Below are 20,482 nucleotides of genomic sequence, written 5' to 3'. Positions count from 1 at the left end.
GTCAATGGGAGGCCTTTGATAAGATTATTAGTGATGAAACAGGACCAATCCTCTTACAGCTGATTGATTAACTCAGTTGGTTAGACGATGGTGCTAATAACGCCAAGACCGCCGGTTCGATCCCCGTAGGGGTCAATTTTGCTTTAGCGAGCCCTGGCGGCGCAGTGGTTAAGAGCTCAGCTACTAAGTAATGGCTACTTTACCCTACAGGGTCACTACAAGTAGGAATCCACGCGAAGGCAGTGGGGTTTTGGTTTGGGAAAGCTATTAAAAAGAAAAAAGAAAAGACAAGGCAAAATAGCAGAATGGGTTTCACTGTGGTTTGAAGGGAACCCTCAAATCAAAATTTTGACTGTGATTTGAAGACTTTTCTCAAATCAAACTTTCTTAGCTTCCTGCTTCAGCTTTTGAAATTTCCATGGTAAGAATCACTGTGGTTAAAAAAAAAGAAAGACACCCTCATCCTAAACCAGTTGCCTTCGAGTCAATTAATGCCTATTGAGGACACTTTGAATGAGACTATGGCCTAAGAGAAATAACTTACTCATATGAAAAAAGAGAAGACCCAATGGGTGAGGAAGAGAAAAGACTTGAAAGAGGGCAGGAAAGTTGTAGACGGCATATGGTCTGTGACACATCTGAAATAATGAAGCAGTTACACTCTTCAGGCCCCAAACTGAGAATTTTTAGGTTCCTGTCCCTCACTACTTGCTCCCCACCACAAGCACACATCTTATAAGAAAAGCAAAGTTAGCTAGGAAGGGATGCCAAACATCATAGAGAAAAAGTGCAAGGACTGAGGTTATAGGTAAAGCTCTGAAACTCCAATATGCATTTTAATTCATGAAAATCAATAGAGTATATACAAAATGGTAATTTCATGCAAAAAGACAAAGTTTGAGTCACCCTGATATACATCCCAGCAAGTGCCACCTTCATTTACATGGAAGGTCTAGGAGGGCTTTCCTCCAACTTTATTTTGCCCATTATATCATTAATAAAACCTCACTTTTATTTTCAGGGCCTTGTCATTACCAAATGATCCAGCGCCCCACTCCCTCTCCAGACCCTTCCCATCAGGAAAACCCCCAACTGGGTCTCTTTCCTGTTGGACACTCCTGTCACGTGACCACTGTGACACATACTGGCCATAGCCACCAGATGTCACTCTTCTTCTTACTAGCACTTTCTGTTTATGGGTTTGTTTTGCTGGAGACAAAATAAAATACAGAATTTAAATGCAGGTATTCTTTGATTTTTCAAACGTAGTTGGCCTTAAGAATAGAAAAACAAAGCCAGAAAAATTAAACTAAGAAAAACTAGGAGGAGATGGAGATTTATAATTTCTATTATAACAAAAAATTAATAGGTCCCAGTTGCTGATGGTTGTTAATGTGTTACTATGAAGGTTAGGGAGCCCTGATGGCACAGTTGTTAAGAGCTTGGCAGCTAACCTAAAATGCTGGCAGTTTGAATCCACCAGCCACTCCTTGGAAGCCCTATGGTGCAGTTCTACTCTGTCCTATAGGGTCACTATGATTTGGAATTGACTTGACAGCAACAGGTTTGCTTTTTTTTTTTTTTTTTTAATGAAGACTAGGGTGTTTTCTGAAACTTGTCTTTGTGAAATAAAACCAACAAACAACAAACCACTGCCTAATTTGTTGCTTTTCTTTCACCAGGTAGGAGAATAAGGTAAGATTTTTGGTAGTCTGCTTTGAGTATAGATAGGATAATATTTAGAGATAAAGAATTGGTCAGTGTGTTTCCAGCTTAGTTTGGGGGTAAAAATGACTAGTGTGTTACAACTTAGATAATAATGTTTCTAGAGCAAAGAAAAACAATTAATTCAGTTACTACAATTTAATAAAAATATTCCACAAAACAAAATGTAAAATAATAGCAGTATGCATGTCCTAAAACTGAGGTAATGAGTAAATATATATGTAAGATGGACAAGTACAACATCAGTAAGGTCATGCAGTACACAAGTGTACATTTATTAATATATATGTATTTGTTAATTTTCTATGTTTTAATACATCAAAAGACTTGAAAGAGGGCAGGTAAGTTGTAGATGGCATATGGTCTGTGACACATCTGAAATAATGAAGCAGTTATACTCTTCAGGCCCCAAACTGAGAATTTTTAGGTTCCTGTCCCTCACTACTTGCTCCCCACCACAAGCACATATCTTATAAGAGAAGGAAATTTAGCTAGGAAGGGATGCCAAACATCATAGAGAAAAAGTGCAAGGACTGAGGTTATAGGAAATATAAAATGTTAATAGAATTTGTCAGTATAATAGATGTACTTTCTTTTATTAATTTTTCAAATTTTCTACAATGCACACAAATTACTTTTTTCACATAATCTGCACAGTCAGAAAAAAAGGAAAAGTTTAAAAAAATAGTTGAGATCTTTTTGCTCAAATTTAATGTCTTTCTGTATTGGTTTCCTAGGGCTACTATAACAAAATATCACAAATTGGGTGGCCTGTAAGAACAGACGTTTTTGTCTCACAGTTCTGGAGGCTAGGAGTCCAAGACCAGGGTGTCAGCCATATTGATTCCTTCTGAGCCTTTGAGAGAAAATCTGTTCCATGCCTCTCTCCTAGCTTCTGGTAGTTCCAGGCATTCCTTGGCTTGCAGCTGGTGTCTTTTCTCTGCCACCTTGTCTCTACGTATCTTTTCCTCTTTTATAAGGACACCAGTCACATAGGATTAGGACCCATCTTACTTCAGTATGACCTCATGTTAACTGACAACATCTTCAAAGACTATTTCCAAACAGGCTCACATTCACAGGTATAGGGGTTAGGACCTCAACATATCTTTTGGGGTGGGGGACACAATTCAATCCATAACACTACGAAACAACCTTCTGAGATGTATTTGGTCTCCTGAGGTACCTGGCCTCCAAGACAGAATGTTTTGTACCACTGTTATGCAGCCTAATATATATAGCTGCCTAGTAAACACATGACACCTAGATGTATATATTAAGATTCTTTGAACATGGTCAGCCAATTTACTCTTCTAGAATCTAGGAATTCTTGAGTGGCTTGGCTAGATTAATTTTTTAAAAAATGTGCATAGCTGGGGATGAGAACTGAAACTCCAGCAATCCTAAGAAGATGCCTGGGGCATCCTCCAGGCCACTTGGTGCCATCTGTTTTACAGTCTTTAATATGAGAGAGAGTGCTCCAGCTCATTCAGGAAAATGCCGTCAGTGTTCTGACTCCAGAGGCACTGGCCAAGGGAGGACACTGTGAGGCCAAATACAGTCATTAGCTAACATCACCAGTCACAGCCCTGGCCTAAGGACTGAAAAGATACTAGTGATGACAACAGAGGAGTAAGGGTGTCATATTCCAGGATCCTTCCCACAGGGATATCATAAGGAAATATGGCAGCTGAGGATCAGTAGGTTGTTTTCTGCTGTTTTCCCTTCATTTGGGTCAAGTTCACTGAGAAGAAACACAATGAGAAAAGAGAAGTGAATGGGGAAAAAAACAAAACCAAACTCATTGCTTTCAAGTCAATTCCAACTCATGGTGACCTCATGTGTGACAGAGTAGAAATGAGCTCCATAGTGTTTTCTTGGCTGTAATCTTCATGGAACCAGATCACCAGATCTTTCTTCCACAGTGCCACTGGGTAGGTTTGAACCACCAACCTTATAGTTAGTAGTCAAGTGCAAATCATTTGCACCACCCAGGAACCTTGAAGACCTCTCATATTTCACCCGTATTAACCAGCAATCTTCTTCTTTCTACATTACTCCAAGCACTGGAACCATCTGAATGTGGTGGTATGTGAAACGGAACAAAGAGCCAGACTGTCTGAGTTCAAAACCCGTCTCTAGCCCTAGAAAGCTGTGAGATACTCTGTATCATTTCTTCTTCTTAAAAAAAAAAAAAAAAATGGGATAATAACAGCACCTACTTCATAAAACTGTTGTAAGAATTACATGAGATATGCATGTAAATGCTCAGAATAGAGCCTAGCACCAAGCAAATGCTTTTTTATAATATGGAGCCCTCATGGCACAGTGTTTAAGAGCTCAGCTGCTAACCAACAGGTCGGTAGTTTGAATCCACCAGCCGCTCCTTGGAAACCATGGGGCAGTTCTACTCTGTCCTATAGGATCGCTATGAGTTAGCATCGACTTGACGGCAACAGGTTAACAGCCACATTATTATTATTATCATCATCCTCATCATCATTACCAGAATAAGGAGAGAGTGTCAGCAGAAACTAGGTAGAAAATCAGTATGGTACTTCAGGTCTGGCATATACGGAGAGGTTTGCAAATGAAGCCACCATTAATCTGAGAAAACCCATATGGTGCCTTTGTGCAAATTAGAAAAAGACACACTTCCTCAAGACACTTCTCTCCCACATGCTGCTGTAAAACTACCTTCATTAACATCCATGATGCCTCTGCTGGGAAAGGAGTCTCTGCATAGCCTTCATAGCTGCACAAACACCCAGGTCAGCCTCTGAAGGAATAGACCTCAGGGCATGGTGACAGACGAGTTACTGGATATCATAGAGACAGGAGTCAAAGGAAACTTGGGGTAGGGAGGGCGGAGAGAGGGAAGGTCCAAGAAATGCCTGGATGTATGTGCAAAATTCTGGTAGGTGTATGAGAGTGCATGTTCCTCAAGAGAAGGTTCATTGCTTTTCTCAAGTGTTAAAAGGAATCTTGAGTTCCCAAAATTTAAGACTCCCTCTTCCACAGTTAGGGATGAGGTGGCATAGGAGTACAGGTGTCTGAGGTGATGGAGGAGACAAAGACAGGCTCTAGATGCAGCTTGAGATTGGAGACCCAGTTCAGGGGAGAGGTCACAGCTGGGAGTTGTTAGCATGCATCAACTCAAACACCTAAACAGGGAAAACTTTTTGAGAGAGTAAACAGGGAAGGCTAAGAGCAAAGAGTCCCTCAGGCAGTTTCTGTTAGGTCCTCCTCTGTCCTGAAATGTGGAGAACTCCACAAATTCACCCTCTCTTTGAGTCTCTAATTGTGTTTCCTCCCCACAAGGGGTCTGCAGGCTGCACTTCACTCACCTTCAGCTAAGACATAGTCCCCCATGGTTCTTCCTGTGGAGACAAGAGACCAGGAAAGAGACATTACAAACCTAGGAATCATCCTTGCCTACTCCCTGTCCCTCATCTCCCTCATCCACCCCTCTCAACTCTGACAACTCTTGATGCAGGCTGTCACTGGATTTTAGACACCATTATCTCTCATCTGGAATTGTTTAATGGCCTTCTAACTGGTCTCCTCACCTCGCATTTCACTTCCTAACAACTCATTCTCCATACCATGGAGTTTGTGTCTGTCCTTGCTTATGTCTCTTCATGGTTCCCCAGTACCCATAAGATAAAGTCCCAACAGGCCCCCATGGTCCTGCCTAGCTGGCTTCTGGCTGCCTCTTTTCTCCCCACACCAGAGATGTTCAGGAAGTAGAAATGAAGAGGTTGGTGACTGACAGGTATGTGAAGTCAAGGACAGGTTGCAGTCATTATATCTTACCTCCCAGTATGCCTTCCACTCTCCTGCTTTTATGGTTGCTCCAATCATGCAGACCTCCACTCATCCTCAACCTAGCCTAGAGAAGTCCTACTTCTCTTTCAAGATCCACCTCAGAAGCCAGCCCCTAGAAGCCTTTCCTGATCCTCAGCCAAAGGTGGTCATTCCTTCCTTTGACACTCCAAAGCTTTTGCTTCATACCTCCCTTAGGAGCTTAAAGGGGTCCTCTTTAACTGTACTTGTGTCTGTCCTCAGCTTGCTTTGCTTGAAAAGAGTATCCCCTTTCTCCAACCCATAGGAGGAAAAAGAAGCCCCTTCCTCCTCAAGCCCCTGCACTACCTTAAATGCTAAAGAAAACCAAACCAGTTGTGGTCGAGTCAATTCAGACTTATGATCAACTCATGTGTTTCAGAGTAAAACCGCACATAGAATTTTTCAATGGCTGTGACCTTTGGAAAGCAGATCAGAGGCTTTTCTTCCCAAGCCTCTCTGGGGGAATTTGAACTGCCAATCTTTCAGTTAGCCGAGAGCTCAACCATTTGCGCCACCCAGGGACTCCTACTACCTTAAATATTAGTGCCATCAAGTTGATTCCAACTCATAGCGATCCCACATGACATAGTACAACTGTCCCATGGGGTTCTCTAGGCTGTAATCTTTACAGGAGCAGATCGCCAGGTCTTTTCTCCAGCAGAGCAGCTAGGTGGGTTTGAACTGCCAACCTTTCCTTTAGCAGCTAGCACTGTTGTGCTGCCAGGGCTCCTTACTACCTTAAACAAACCAAACTAAAACTCATTGCTGTCCAGTTGATTCTGACTCATAATGACCCTATAGGACTGAGTAGAACTGCCCCACAAGGTTTCCAAGGCTGTAATCTTTATGGACGCTGACTGCCACATCGTTCTCCCATGGAACGACTTGTGGGTTAGAACCATAGCCGTTTCCATTAGCAGCCGAGCACTTAACCGCTTTGTCACCAGGGCTCCTCTACTACCTTAAATAGTGCCTTGCAAAGAGTAGGTGCTCCAAAGATGTTTGTTGAATTAGAGTTTTCATTCTGGGGAAAACAAATAGTTGCTCCTAGGAAGGGGCTGGTGTCCCCAGAGAAAAAGAAGAGAGAGGGAAGACTTCCCATGTCCTCCCTTTGCCCGTTTTCTGGCAGGAGAATTAGCATGCCTTTGCCTTTGCTGTTTTGGAACCCAAAGGGCAGAGAGGGCACTGGTGGTGCAATGGTTAAGCACTGGGCTGCTAACCCAGCTATTAACCAAAAAGTTCGCAGCTCAAACCCACCCAGCAGCTCAGTGGGAGAAAGCTCTGAGATCTGCTCCTGTAAAGATTTCAGCCTAGAAAACACTATGGGGCAGTTCTATTTTGTCCTATAGGGTTGCTGTGAGTCTGAATCGACTTGAAAGCACCAAACAAAAAAGGGCAGAGATACTGAGACTTCTTCCTTCTTTCTACTCACTGGAAACATGTCTCTTCTTTAAGATTTTGAACAAAATTCCGATAAAGAAGATGATGACACAAACAGCGATTCCACTGATGATTCCAATGACTAAGGTGCCAGGAGACGAAGGTTCTAAAACAGCAAAGGCAAGTGAAAGCCTGTGACCACCACTGCTAGCCCACCTCCCAACCCAGAGCAGACCCGCCCCATGCTGACCAGCCCCATTCCACCCACAACAGATTTTCTCAGCTTCTGGTTCTCATTCATACCCCAGGTGGCAGTGAGGGGCTGGTCCAGGCCTGGGTGCTCCACCTGGCAGGTATATCTCTGCTCTTCCCCAGGAGGCACGGCCACAGCCATCCAGCCCTGGTAGGTCCCATCCCCGTTGGGCAGCATATCCATAGGCTCAACCTCCTTAGCATCCAGCGGTTGCTTGTCCTTCAACCACCTCATGGTGATGTTCTGCGGTAAGAAGTTCAGAGCCTGACACCGCAGAGTGGTCACTTCAGAGGTCACGTGATGAGTCACCTTCACCAAAGAAGGAGGCACTGGACAGGAAAGAAGAAAGATGAAGAGAGGGAATCTTTTTCCCCTTGCTAGGAAGACTGGAACTTTCACTTCTCTTTTTTTATGGGTTGGAGGAAGGAAATACTTTTTACAGGCAAAGCAAGCTGAGGGAGGGACACCATTTTGTGTCCTAAAATTTACGCTAAGACTTGACTCTGATGTGGTGTCACACGAAGAACAGTCACAGTCATATCATCCTTTTTCTCCTGTCTAGTATGTACCTGTTGCCCAGGTCTTCAGTTCTCTGCTAATAGATTAAGTTGAACCAAATGAAATTGCCACTTATGTGGATCAAAACTGATTGAATAGGGATTATTGGCAATTTCATCTGGTTCAATCCAATAAGTATTCTTGTAGGAAGGAACTTGTACGATAGCCAGGCTTCAGGGACTATTGCTATGTTCTAAGAAAGTAACCTTTAACCTCCAAAAAACTCTGCAACTCTGATTGGTTGCCTCATTTGGTAACTTTTTGCTTTGATAATCAATGTGATATTGACATGTCTGGATTCCTAAAAAGAACAAATATACACATGATTCTTTATTCAATTCAAAAGAGGATCACGGGTGCTTCTTCTTTCCCCACATGCATAGAGGAAAACATAAAACCTTAACTCATGGCTGTGTCATATATCACAATTGTGAGGTAGATACCTCAGGGCTGAGAAAGTCCCTTTCTAGAACTTGGAAAAAGTCACACAACCACCGAGCTCGGCTACCTCTGAGAAATGCCAGCCAAGGACCCTGCACTCTGCACCCAGGTCCACTCAGTCGCTAGAGTGTGGGGGCAGAAGGGTGCCTCTATCTTACCTTGCTGGTCCAGAACTCCTCTCCCTAGTTCCAGCAACTGACGCAGCTGCTCGGGGCAGTCCCTCTCGAGGTAGGCCCTGTTCTGCTTGGCCCGAATCTTGTTTACTTCCCACTCCAGCTTGGTGGCCTGGGCCCCGGGCTCTGCTGCTCTCCAGTCCAGCGTCTCAGGGCAGAATTCAAGGTGGTCCTGTCCATCATACCCGTACTTCCAGAACCCCCAAGTGCTGTTGTCTTCCTGCACCTCGCAGCCCAGAATCACCTGCAGGGTGTGGGACTCTGACAGCACACCCAGCCTCATTACTGAAACCAAAGGAGTAGGTAGATCCCTGTCTCCACCATCTCCAGGGGCTACCGGGGACCTCAGGAAGCAAATTCCTTCCCTGTTTCCTGCTCCCACAGCCTTCATGCTCCAACTCTCTAATGCATCTCTGAGGTGGGGAGACGCTCCAACACACCCAGGAAGGCAAGGCCCCCTTCCCACGTACCTGTACTGTGGTTGTGGTTGTCCATGATGGTCCATAAATCAACGGTGAACATGTGGTCCCACCCTTTTAGGTTCTGACTCAGCTGCAACCTCAGCTGGCTGGAAGCCCCATTCCAAACCCACAGGGGGCGGAGGTTGGCATGGCGACTCTCATGATCATAGGACACAAACAGCCTGTCGTCCACATAGCCCAATGCCTCAAACAGGGGCAGCCCAAGGTCTGGCTCTGAGGCACCCATGAAGAGGTAGCGAAGAGAGTGCGACCCTGGAGAGAGACCAGGAGATGGCCTTCACTGTTGGCAGCAGAGGGGATGGGGAGGCAAAGGGCTACACACTTCTGAATCAACTCTTAGTGCCAGCTGTGTTTGGCCCCACTCTGAAAAATGAAACACACAGTGACTGCTCTCCATCCATATGGCAGTCCTGTCTGCTCTCTCTTTGTGCACCTCCATCTGCCACATGTGGCTGCCACTCCCTCTCTGCCCCAGGCCCTGCCCACAATTATGGAGTCTCCTCAGGAGCTGACAGACTCTAGAAAATCTCAAGGTATCCCTAGCCATGGCAGTTGAGCTCAAGAGTTGGTACTCAGAACTAGATCTGAGCCAGAGGAACTTCTTGTTTTACCCTTTCCACCAGTAAATCCTTTCATGTGCAAATGTTTGCTCTTGAATGCTGGGAGATCTGCAGATAAATAGCTCAGGGCAGCTCTTCATCACAACAGTTCCAAAGCAAATTTAGGAGTCCTGAGTAAGCAGAAAAGGACAAGACCTATAGGCAAGTAACAGTTTCTCTACACCTTCCCTCAGTTGTAGAATGAGAGCGTTCAGTGATGTTTCCCCATTTCCTAGAACGGTGCCTGGCACTTAAAAACGAAAACCAACCCAACCTATTGCTGTTAAGTCGATTCTAACTCATGGCGACCCCATGTTTTACAGAGTAGAACTGTTCCATAGTGTTTTCTTGGCCCTGAAAACCCTATGGAGCAGTTCTACTCTGCACACTTGGGGTTTCCATGAATAGGAATCTACTCAACAGCAACTAACAACAACAACAACAGTCTTACTGGAAGCAGATCACCAGGACTTTCTTCCATGGTACTGCTGGGTGGGTTCAAACCACCAACCTTTAGGTTAATAGTCTAGCACAAACGGTTTCCACTAACTAGGTGCTTAATACTTATTGAAGGAATCAATGAATGAATGAATGACGATAACTCTGAGATTTTTATTTCTGGAGCTGAACTCCAGACTCTTATACCCAACTGCCTACATGAGCTTACCTCTTGGATGACTAATTCACATCTCCAGCTTAACGCATCCAAAACCAGGCTCTTGGTTGCCCCTAAACTGCTCTTTCTTTTGCCTTCCTCATCTTAAAAATGGCATCGCCTATTGCCATATTGCTCAGGCTAATAAAATTGAAATTGAATAAAAATAATTAAATAATGGATCAACTTTGCCTCTTCTCTTTCTCTCATGCAACAAATAGTTTATTCAGCAATCTCCTTCAACGTATATCCAGAATACAACCATTTCTCACCACCTCCTCTGCTCCCACCCAACCTAGTCCTTCACCTCTTGCCTGGACTAGTATAACAGCTGCCTGGCTGGTCCCCCTGCTTTTACTGTTGCCCCTTTCATTCTGCTTTCCACACAGCAACCAGAGCAATCTTCTTAAAACCTATGAAAGATCATGTCACCCTTTGGCTTCCCAGAACCTGAGAATCCACACCACAGCCTAAAAAGACCTATATGGCCTTGCCTGTAGCCCCTTTTCTGACTTCGTTGATCACTTTTCTGCCTCTGACCACTGCTCTCTAGGGTTATCAGCCTCCTTGCTCTTCCTCAACCCAGTGGTTCTCAACTGGGAGATTTTATCCCCCTGGGGACATCTGGCCAAGTCTGGAAACATTTTTGATCATCATAACTAGGGGAGTATTACTAGCATTTAGTGAGTAGAGGCCTAGGATGCTGCTAAACATCCTACAATGCACAGGACAGTTCCCCACAACAAAAAATTAACCAGCCTCAAATTTTAATAATGCTGAGGTTATGAAAGCCTGCTTCAGCCCAACTTGCCAGGCCCACTCTGCCTCAGTCTGCCTGAGAAGCTCTATCTCAGTCAGCAGCACCATCATTTCCTTCAGGTCTCTGGGTAAACATCAACCTGAGAGAGAGACCCACACTGACCTCCCTAGTTCTCAGGTCTCCATGGCACCCCTCACTACCTGCTCATTTGTTTATTGCCCTCTTCCCCACTAGAATGCAAAAGACTTGGTTCCCTGCTGTTACTCTGGAGCTAAAACAGTGCAACACATTTTATACTTGTGAATGAATGAATATTTCTGTTCAACATCAAATTTTATGATTCAAACTCTAATGCAATGGGATGTTTAAGAGTGACAGCTATGGAGCAGAGATAGTCCTGCAAAAGCCTGTGTAATGTTGAGCAAGGTTATCAGTTCATTATCGCCATCTGTAACATGTCAATACAAATACAGTAAAACCTTTGAAAGCCAAAAACTGTGTAAGTTGGAAAACTGTCAGAGAAGAAAAACTCAAATATTTTCCACTAAAACGAGTGATAGAAAAGTGGTAAGACTGCACCCTGTCAAAGGTGGAAAACTTGCCAGACCAGGAAAAACAAGGCAGTCCCAAACAGTTCTGGATGTCACAGGTTTCACTGTAGTACCTAAACTCCAAAGTTGTTCTGAGTCTTTCATATGATAATGTATGCAAAGTAAGCTCAGAGTCTTGCATGCAATACTAAGAGTCTGATCAATGTCAGCTATGCTTAGGAAGGAGTGGCAGTACACTATTTAACATTAAACTGGGAAAGTTATTTAACCTGAGAGGCAGTTAACTGCTAGTAAAAACTGCTAGTAAACAAATAATACCACACAAAACAGTTGCTGTCCAGCCCATTTCAACTCATAGCGATTGCACGTGTGGCACAGTAGAACTATGCTCCATAGGATTTTCAATGGCTGATTTTGCAGAAGTATATTGCCAGATTTTTCTTCTGAAGCACTTTTCAATTAGCGTGAGTACATTATAACCAGTGAATGGAAGAAATGATGAAGTAAAAGAGCTGAACAGAAGACTTCAAAAGGCAGCTCAAGAAGACAAAGTAAAATATTATTATGAATTGTGCAAAGACCTGGAGTTAGAAAACCAAAAGGGAAGAACACGCTTTGTATTTTTCAAATTGAAAGAACTGAAGAAAAATTTCAAGCCTGGAGTTACAATATTGAAGGAGTCTATGGGCAAAATATTGAACAACACAGGAAGCATCAAAAGAAGATGGAAGGAATACACAGAGTCACTGTACCAAAAAGAATTGGTTGACGTTCAACTATTTCAGAAGGTAGCATATGACCAACAACTGATGGCAATGACGGAATAAGTCCAAGTTGCACTGAAGGCACTGGCGAAAAACAAGGATCCAAGAATTGACGGAATACCAACTGAGATGTTTCAACAAAGGGATGCAGTGCTGGAGGTGCTCACTGGTCTATGCCAAGAAATTTGGAAGACAACTACCTGGCCAACCGACTGGAAGCAATCCATGTGTGTACCCATTCCAAAGAAAGGTGATCCAACAAAATGCAGAAATTATTCAACAATATGATTAATATCACACACAAGTAAAATTGTGCTGAAGATCATTCAAAAGTGGTTGCAGCAGTACATTAACAGGGAACTGTCAGAAATTCAAGCTGGATTCAGAAGAGGACGTGGAACTAAGAATAATATCATTGCTGATGTCAGATGGATCTTGGCTGAAAGCAGAGAATACCAGAAAGATGTTTACTTGTGTTTTATTGACTATCAAAGGCATTTGACTGTGTTGATCATAACAAATTATGGATAACATTGCGAAGAATGGGAATTCCAGAATACTTAATTGTGCTCATGCGGAACCTGTACGTAGACCATGAGGCAGTTGATAGACCAGAACAAGGGATTATTGCATGGTTTAAAGTCAGGAAAGGTGTGTGTCAGGGTTGTATTCTTTCACCATACTTATTCAATCTGTATGCTGAGCAAATAATCCAAGGAGCTGGACTATATGAAGAAGAGCACAGCATCAGGATTGGAGGAAGACTCATTAACAACCTGTGCTATGCAGATGACACAACCTTGCTTGCTGAAAGCAAAGAGAACTTGAACCACTTACTAATGAAGATCAAAGACTACATACAGCCTTCAGCATGGATTACACCGCAACAAAGAAAACAAAAATTCTCACAATTGGATCAATAAGCAACATCATGATAAACAGAGAAAATACTGAAGTTGTCAAGGATTTCATTTTACTTTGATCCACAATCAATGCCCTTGGAAGCAGCAGTCAAGAAATCAAATGCTGTATTGCATTGGGCAGATCTACTGCAAAAGACATCTTTAAAGTGTTGAAAACCAAAGATGTCACTTTGAGGACTAAGGAGCGCCTGATCCAAGCCATAGTATTTTCAATCGCTTCATATGCATGTGAAAGCTGGACAATGACGAAGGAAGCATGAAGAAGAACTTATGCCTTTGAATTATGGTGTTGGCGAAGAACATTGACTATACCATGGACTGCCAGAAAACGAACAAATCTGTCTCGGAAGAAGTACAGCCAGAAAGCTCTTTGGAAACAAGGATGGCAAGACTTCTCACGTACTTTGGGCATGTTATCAGGAGAAACCATTCTCTGGAGAAGGACATGCTTGGTAAGGTAGAGGGTCTGCGGAAAAGAGGAAGACCCTCAATGAGATAGATGGATTAACACATTGGCTACAACAATGGACTCAAACATAGCAACGATTGTGAGGATTGCGCAGAACCGCAGAACCGTTAACTGTTTTGTTGTACATAGATAGGGTCACTATGTGTCGGAAGTGACTGGAAGGCACCTAACAACAATCTCCCAAATGCATAGTGAGTGTGAAATAACATCACAGATATGAATGGGTTTTAAAACCGCAACTCTTTACTAAGTGTTAATCATTATCAATTTGGTATCCTGTAGTAAAGACCCTAATTATACAACATATTAGCATTGCAAATCAACAAAGCCCAAAGCCCGGCTAGGAAAGTGAACCGATATCTACAGCTGAAACTTTTTTTTCCGCAGGCAAAAGCTCAATCTCCCAGGCCCTGGGCAAGTCTCTCTCAGGCTCCTCTCACATCCAGTTATCACCGCAAAGGAGTGGGGGTGGGGTAGAACTCAGATCCCACTCCCACACATCCACATTCCCACCGCACCAGGGCTAATGGTTCTGAAGTGGACTGGTTCCGCCTTGGTTTCGCTCAAGTCTTCCAGCCCCTCGCTGCGCTGTGGTGCATAAACACCAGTGGGGCGCCTGGGCCAAGGTCGCACACAGTGAGAACTTCCTGTTTTGGGACGACTAGGGGAAACGGCACAGCCAACTTTAAAAACAAGAAAACCAAGATCCTAGTCCAGGCACGCCTAAATGAGAAACCAAGAGATTTATTTAAAAGCCTAACGGTGCGCGCCGGCCAAGGGGCGGGTGGGTGCCACGCCAAAGCAGGGTTGACGGGTGCAAAGTCCTGGAGCGAGGAAACCCTCATCTCCAGCTCAGCGGAAGCGTCTCTTCCCGGTATTTCGCTCAGAAAGTTGGCGGAGGGATTGCAGGTGGGGCTGAGCAGTTCTTTCGAACTTTGCAAACTCCTGAGCGCTAAAGACTGTTAGGATTTGTTCCCCCTCCGCGCCCCAGGTTCTCCCTCAGGCCCCGGACTCACGCGGTCGCCGCCCTTGCGGAGCCACGGCACGCAACAGCATCAAGAGAAGAAGCGCGGGCCGGGCTCCAGCGCCCATTTCCCGGCTCGGTCTGCGCGTAGTTCCCTCCCGCTCCAACCCACTTTGGGCGGGGAAACGCGATGGCCCAAGAAGTCACCGAGGAGCCATTGCCAAGGCTCCGGGGATCCCAGATGAAACTTCCTGGCCAGTAAGATCCCTTTCCGGGTCCCATTGGTGAAAAGAAATGGGTCTTCTGAACTTGAACTCTCTCTCTCTTGCTCCCCAGAGTACCTGCTTGTTAACCATTCGGTGACCCAGCTGTCCTCCTGGTTTTTAAATCCCGAGGAGGTGTTGTTAATTGGGAAAGTATACTTAACAATTTCCTGATCTGAATATTCAGTATTTAAATATTAAATAATTATATATTTTTAAAACTTTTCTCTTGACCTTAGTCAACTTGCCAAACTTGTTATTCATTTATAAATCTAATGATTTCGGGGGGGTGGTAAAAACTTAATTTGTTCTTTGATTAGATTAATTAGATGATAAGATTAACAGATTAAATCCTACTAAAACATCTTTCACGGTTTACTAACTTTGCAGAACATTGGATTCATCTGGAGAATCACTAAACATACTGATGCCTACCCACTCCTACACCCAGACACTGATTTAATTGGTATGGGATATGGGCGTTACCTGTGTATTGGGATTTTAACCACCCTCCCCTCTACTAACAATTTGGGAACTACTGCCTTAGACTTTTCAAAATGTGACAACAAATTTAATAAATACAATTTTCCCCAAGTCTTTAAATGCCTAACAAATCTAACAAGCAGTAACTTTCTAAACATTTCTGCAAATTATGGCAATCTAAGAAAAGATCAAACTTGGAAATAAGGACCTGTGAACTGTAGGGAGTCCCCAGGTGGCACAAAAGTTTAACTTGCTCTGCTGCTAACCAAAAGGTTGGAGGTTTGAGTCCATCCAGAGGTACCTCAGAAGAAAGACCTGATGATCTACTTCCAAAAAGTCAGCCATTGAAAACTCCATGGAGCACAATTCTATTCTGATACACATGGGATCTCCATGAGTTGGAATGGGCTACATGTCAACTGTCTTAGGCTGAGTTCTCTAGAAGAGCAAAACCAGTAAAGTTTACATATATGGATATATGCAGAGAGGTTTATTTCAAGGAAAGGCTTACGCAGTTGTGGAGACTGGCAAGTCCCAAATCCGTGGGTCAGGCATCAGACTGGAGACTTTTCCTGATTCACAGGGTTGCCAAAGCTGGTGAATCTCAAAATTTTCAGGTAAGGCGGCAGGCTGCTGGCTAACAGCCCAATAACCAGGGGTCAGAGGATGACAAGATGGATGCAGGATCCAGAGCAAGTGAGCTTTGCCAGAACGTCCATGTATGTTGGATGCAGGCCACAGCCCCAAGGAAACTCTCCATACATCAGATCACATAAAGGAGGTGTCTTAGTTATCTAGTGCTGCTACAACAGAAATACCACAAGTGGATGGTTTTAATGAGAGAAGTTTATTTCCTCACAGTCAAAGTAGGCTAAAAGTCCAAATTTAGGGCATCAGCTCCAGGGGAAGGCTTTTTCTTTCTGTTGGCCTTCTTCTCTTCGGTGTTCCCCTGGACTAGGAGCTTCTCTGTGCAGGGACCCCGGTCCAAAGGACGCGCTCTGCTCCCGGCACTGCTTTCTTGATGGTATGAGGTCCCCCTGTCTCACTGCTCACTTCTGTCTTTTATATCTCAAGAGATTGCCTCAGGACACAATCCAGTCTTGCAGATCGTGTCCTACCTTACTAATACAACTGCCACCCATCCTCCCTCATTAACATCATAGAGGCAAGTTTACAACATACAGGAAAATCACACAGTACCAGGAATCATGGCCTAGCACAATTGATACACACATTTTTGGGGGGACATAATTCAAACCATGACAGGAGGATAATTACATAATACCGATACTCGTGACCTAGCCAAGTTGACACATAACACTAACCATCATAGCAACTGTTCCCCCCCACCCCCCACTGTAGGGGAATAGATGAAATAAGATTAAGAAAATGTTGAATGTTGGTGATGGTGATTGGATTTGATAGTATTATTCTTTTCTGTGTGTGTGTGTGTGTAACAGCTTTATTATTGTGAGATATAATTCACATACTGTACAATTCACCCATTTAAAGTGTAAAACTCAATGGTTTTTAGTATATTTACAGGGTTGTGCAACCATTACCACAATCAATTTTAAAATCTTTTTCATCATCTCAAAAAAGAAACTTCCACACACTTTAGTCATCATCCTCAAGCCTCCACCCCCTATCCTCAGCCCCAGGCAACCACTAATCTACTTTCTGTCTCTAAATTTGCCTATTTTGGACATTTTATATAACGGAAATTATACAATATGTGGTCTTTTGTGACTGGCTTCTTTCAGTTAACATATATTTTCAAGGTCCATACATCTTATAGCATATATTAGTACTTTATTCCTTGTCATTTCCAAATAATATTCCATTACAAGAATATATCACATTTTATTTATCCATTCATACATTGATGGGCATGTGGGTTATTTCTACTTTCTATCTATTATGAATAATGCTGCTGTGAACATTTGCTTACAAGTTTTTGCATGGAAATATGTTTTCATTTCTCTTGGATATATACCTACGAGTGGAACTGCTGGGTCATATGGTATTTTCAATTGCCTATATACTTGCAAAAGCTGGACAATAAATAAGGAGGACCGAAGAAGAATTGATGCACTTGAATTATGGTGTTGGTGAAAAACATTGAATATATCATGGACTGCCAGAAGAATGAACAAATCTATCTTGGAAGAAGGATAGACAGAATGCTTCAATGAGATGCACTGAGACAGTGGCTGCAACAGTGGGCTCAAACATACCTAGTATTATGAGGATGGCACAGGACTGGGCAACTTCTTGTTCTGTTGTATATAGGGTCACTATGAGTCTGACTTGAGGACACCTAACAACAACAACAACATAGTTGTTAACTCTAAGGAGTCCTGATGGTGTGACAGTTAAACACTTGGCGGCTAACCAAAAGGTTGGTGGTTCAAACCCACCCAGCAGCTCCACGGGAGAAAAGACCTGGTGATATAGTCCCATAAAGACTAAAACCCATTGCCCTCAAGTCAATTCCAACTCATAGTGACCCATAGGACAGAGTAGAACTGCCCCATAGAGTTTCCAAGGAGCCCCTGGTGGATTTGAACTGCCAAGCTTTTGGGCAGCAGCTGTAGCACTTAACCACTACACCAACAGGGTTTCTGTAAAGACTACAGCCTAGAAAACTCTATGAGGCAGTACTACTCTGCCATATGGGGTTGCTATGAGTCAGAATGGACTGGACGGCACACAACACCAATATGGTAACTCTGTTTAGCCTTTTGAGGGACTGCCAGAATGTTTTCCAAAGTGACTGCACCATGTTACATTTCCATTGGAGTGTGTGAGGGTTCCAATTTCTCCATATCCTGGCCAACACTTGTTATTATCTTTTTTATTACAGTCATCCCAGTGGGTATAAAGTGGTATCTCACTCTATGTTTAACTTTTTGAGGAACTGTCAGACTGTTTTCCAAAGTGGTTGCACCATTTTACATTGTCACTAGTAGTATATGGGAGCGCTGGTGGCATAGTGGTTATGAGTTCAGCTGCTACCCAAAAGATCGGAAGTTCAAATGCACCAGCCTCTCCTTGGAAACCCTATGGGGCGGTTCTACTTTGCCCTATAGGGTCGCTATGAGTTGGAATCGACTTGATGGCAATGGGATAAGGTGTACGAGAATTCTATTTTCTCTACTTCTTTGCCAACATCTGTTACTATCCATCTTTTTTATTCTCTCCATCCTAGTGAGTGTGAAGTGGTATTTTATTGTGGTTTTGATTTGCATTTCCCTGATAAATAATGATGCTGAGCATTTTTCATGTGCCGTTGGCTGTTTGTATATCTTCCTAGGAGAAATGTCTATTCAGATTCTTTGCCCATTTTTTAATTGAGTTGTAAGTGTTCTTTATGTATTCTAGATACAAGATCCTTATCAGATTATGATTAACAAATATTTTCTCCCATTCAGTGGGTAGTTTTCACTTTCTTCATGGTATCCTTTGAAGCACAGATATTCAAAAAATTTATATTAAAAAAAATTATCTTTTTTTTTTAGGTTGCTGTGCTTTTGGTGTCATATCTAAGAGACTATCGACAAATTCAAGGTCATGATGGTTTTCTTCTAAGAGTTTTATAGTTTTAGCTCTTACATTTAGGTCTTTCACCCATTTTGAGTTAATTTTTATATACAGTGTGAGGTAGGGGTCCAACTTCATTCTTATGAATGTGAATATCCACTTGTCCAGCACCATTTATTGAAATGACTACTCTTTCCCCATAGTTTTGGCACACTTGTAAAAAAATCAATTGATTGGTAATGTAAGGTTTTTTCCCCCCTGGAATCTCAATACTATTTTACAGGTCTCTATGAGCACCCTACCTAATGCCAGGACCACATTGTCTTGATTAGTGTAGCATTGCACTAAGTTTTGAAATCTGGAAGTGTGAATCCTCAAATTTTGTTCTTCTTTTTCAATATCGTTTTGGTCATTCTGGGTCTCTTAAATTTCCATGTGATTTTAGGATCAGCTTGTCAGTATTGATTCCATTTTTGTGTATGTTTGAAGATTTTTATGAGAAACAAATGAATTTTTGCTTATATATATTTTTTTTTAATGTGAGAAAGCAAAATAGCCAAAATCAGAACATTGGACAATACCAACATTTAACAGCCAGGAGGAGGCTAAAAAGTCACCATATAAACCAGAAAGGAATGATCAACCAAGCTCTGGAAGATATGAGTTTCTAGAAGGAGTGGCTATTGGTGCCAAATGCTTCAGAGAAATGAAGTCAGGTGCAATCTGAAAACTGCAAACTGTATTTGGAGATTATGAGACCCCAGGTGATTTCAGCCACAATAGTCTAGTAAAGACTAAGGGCAGATGGGCTGAAGGTGAATGAAGAGAGCAAGTAGAAAGGTGCAACCGCACGTCTAAAGAGGAAACTGAAGGGACAAGGAAGAAACCCCTTTACCCAATCTTGTGCCACCCTACACTGGTCCCATCTTCTATTCCAAGCACACAGAAATGCTGTAGTTCAACACAGACTCAGGGTAGGGAGCTGGAGGTGATGCTAAATGACTCCTGGGGTATGTAAGAACTAGAATTAGGCCTTATTGTCTGTGATGGTCAATTTTATGTGTCACCTTGGCTAGGCTATGATTCTCAGTGGTTTGGCCAGAAACTGGACTGGTTGCTGTTCTATAACGTAATGTAATATAATCACCAACCATGATGTGATCTGATGTGATCAACCAATCAGTTGAAAGGGGAGTTTTCCTGGGGGTGTGGTCTGCCTCCAGAATATACAGTAAAACCTGTGAAAGTCTGAGCCTGTGTAATTCAGAAACCTGTCAGAGGACAACTAAAATATTTTCCACTGAAATGAGCAATAGAAAAGTAGTAAGACTACACCCTGTCAAAGGCAGAAAACTTGCAAGACCGGAAAAACAAGGCAGTTCTGTTGAGTTCAGGCTCTCACAGGTTTCACTGTAAATGGATATTCTGGCAAAGCTCACTCTCTCAGCCCTGCGCTCTTCTCATCACCTGGTCTCCGGATCTTAGGACAAAAGCTTGCAGAAGTCCCTGGCCTGCCACCAGACCTTCAGACTTTGGAATCACCAGCCCCTGACATCCCGTGAGCCAGCAGAGGTCTCCAGCCTGCCACCTGACATATTACTTGTAAGCCCCCCACAACTGTGTGAGCCATTTCCTTGAAGTAAATCTCTC

The 20,482-nt window shown here is 43.1% G+C and overlaps 2 protein-coding genes across 3 annotated transcripts in view; both read right to left on the bottom strand.

Annotated features, from left to right (window-relative positions):
- The window catches only part of LOC101348789 (uncharacterized), a 91,680-nt gene that overhangs the window by 2,120 nt on the left and 69,078 nt on the right, over positions 1–20,482 (bottom strand). The window lies entirely within an intron of this gene.
- Positions 1,571–14,679, bottom strand: HFE (homeostatic iron regulator). Of its 2 annotated transcripts, none has more exons than XM_012557725.2 (7): positions 14,596–14,679; positions 8,847–9,110; positions 8,362–8,661; positions 7,255–7,533; positions 7,004–7,117; positions 5,073–5,105; positions 1,571–3,469 (listed from the first exon to the last, which is right to left on the bottom strand). In XM_012557725.2, exons 1-7 carry the CDS (start codon positions 14,669–14,671, stop codon positions 3,423–3,425), a joined length of 1,113 nt encoding a protein of 370 aa, XP_012413179.1. In that variant the 5' UTR covers positions 14,672–14,679; the 3' UTR covers positions 1,571–3,422. The 2 variants fall into 2 exon arrangements, with proteins under 2 accessions (XP_012413179.1, XP_023594134.1); XM_023738366.1 differs by having other exon boundaries at positions 8,362–8,637.

The sequence above is a fragment of the Trichechus manatus genome, unplaced genomic scaffold (assembly GCF_000243295.1).
Source record: "Trichechus manatus latirostris isolate Lorelei unplaced genomic scaffold, TriManLat1.0 scaffold00115, whole genome shotgun sequence".
NCBI lineage: Eukaryota > Metazoa > Chordata > Mammalia > Sirenia > Trichechidae > Trichechus > Trichechus manatus.
Note: the sequence above shows the minus strand (reverse complement) of the source record. Positions and strands in the feature narration are given on the sequence as shown.

What these genes read in the sequence shown, in the direction of transcription:
- HFE (XM_012557725.2), bottom strand. Translation starts at nt 14,671, where the DNA reads ATGGGCGCTGGAGCCCGGCCCGCGCTTCTTCTCTTGATGCTGTTGCGT. An exon ending in CAACCACAACCACAGTACAG is followed by an intron (nt 8,662 to 8,846) that starts GTACGTGGGAAG and finishes CTTTGGTTTCAG; the next exon opens with TAATGAGGCTGGGTGTGCTG. An exon ending in AAAGAAGAGACATGTTTCCA is followed by an intron (nt 5,106 to 7,003) that starts GTGAGTAGAAAG and finishes TTGTCTCCACAG; the next exon opens with GAAGAACCATGGGGGACTAT.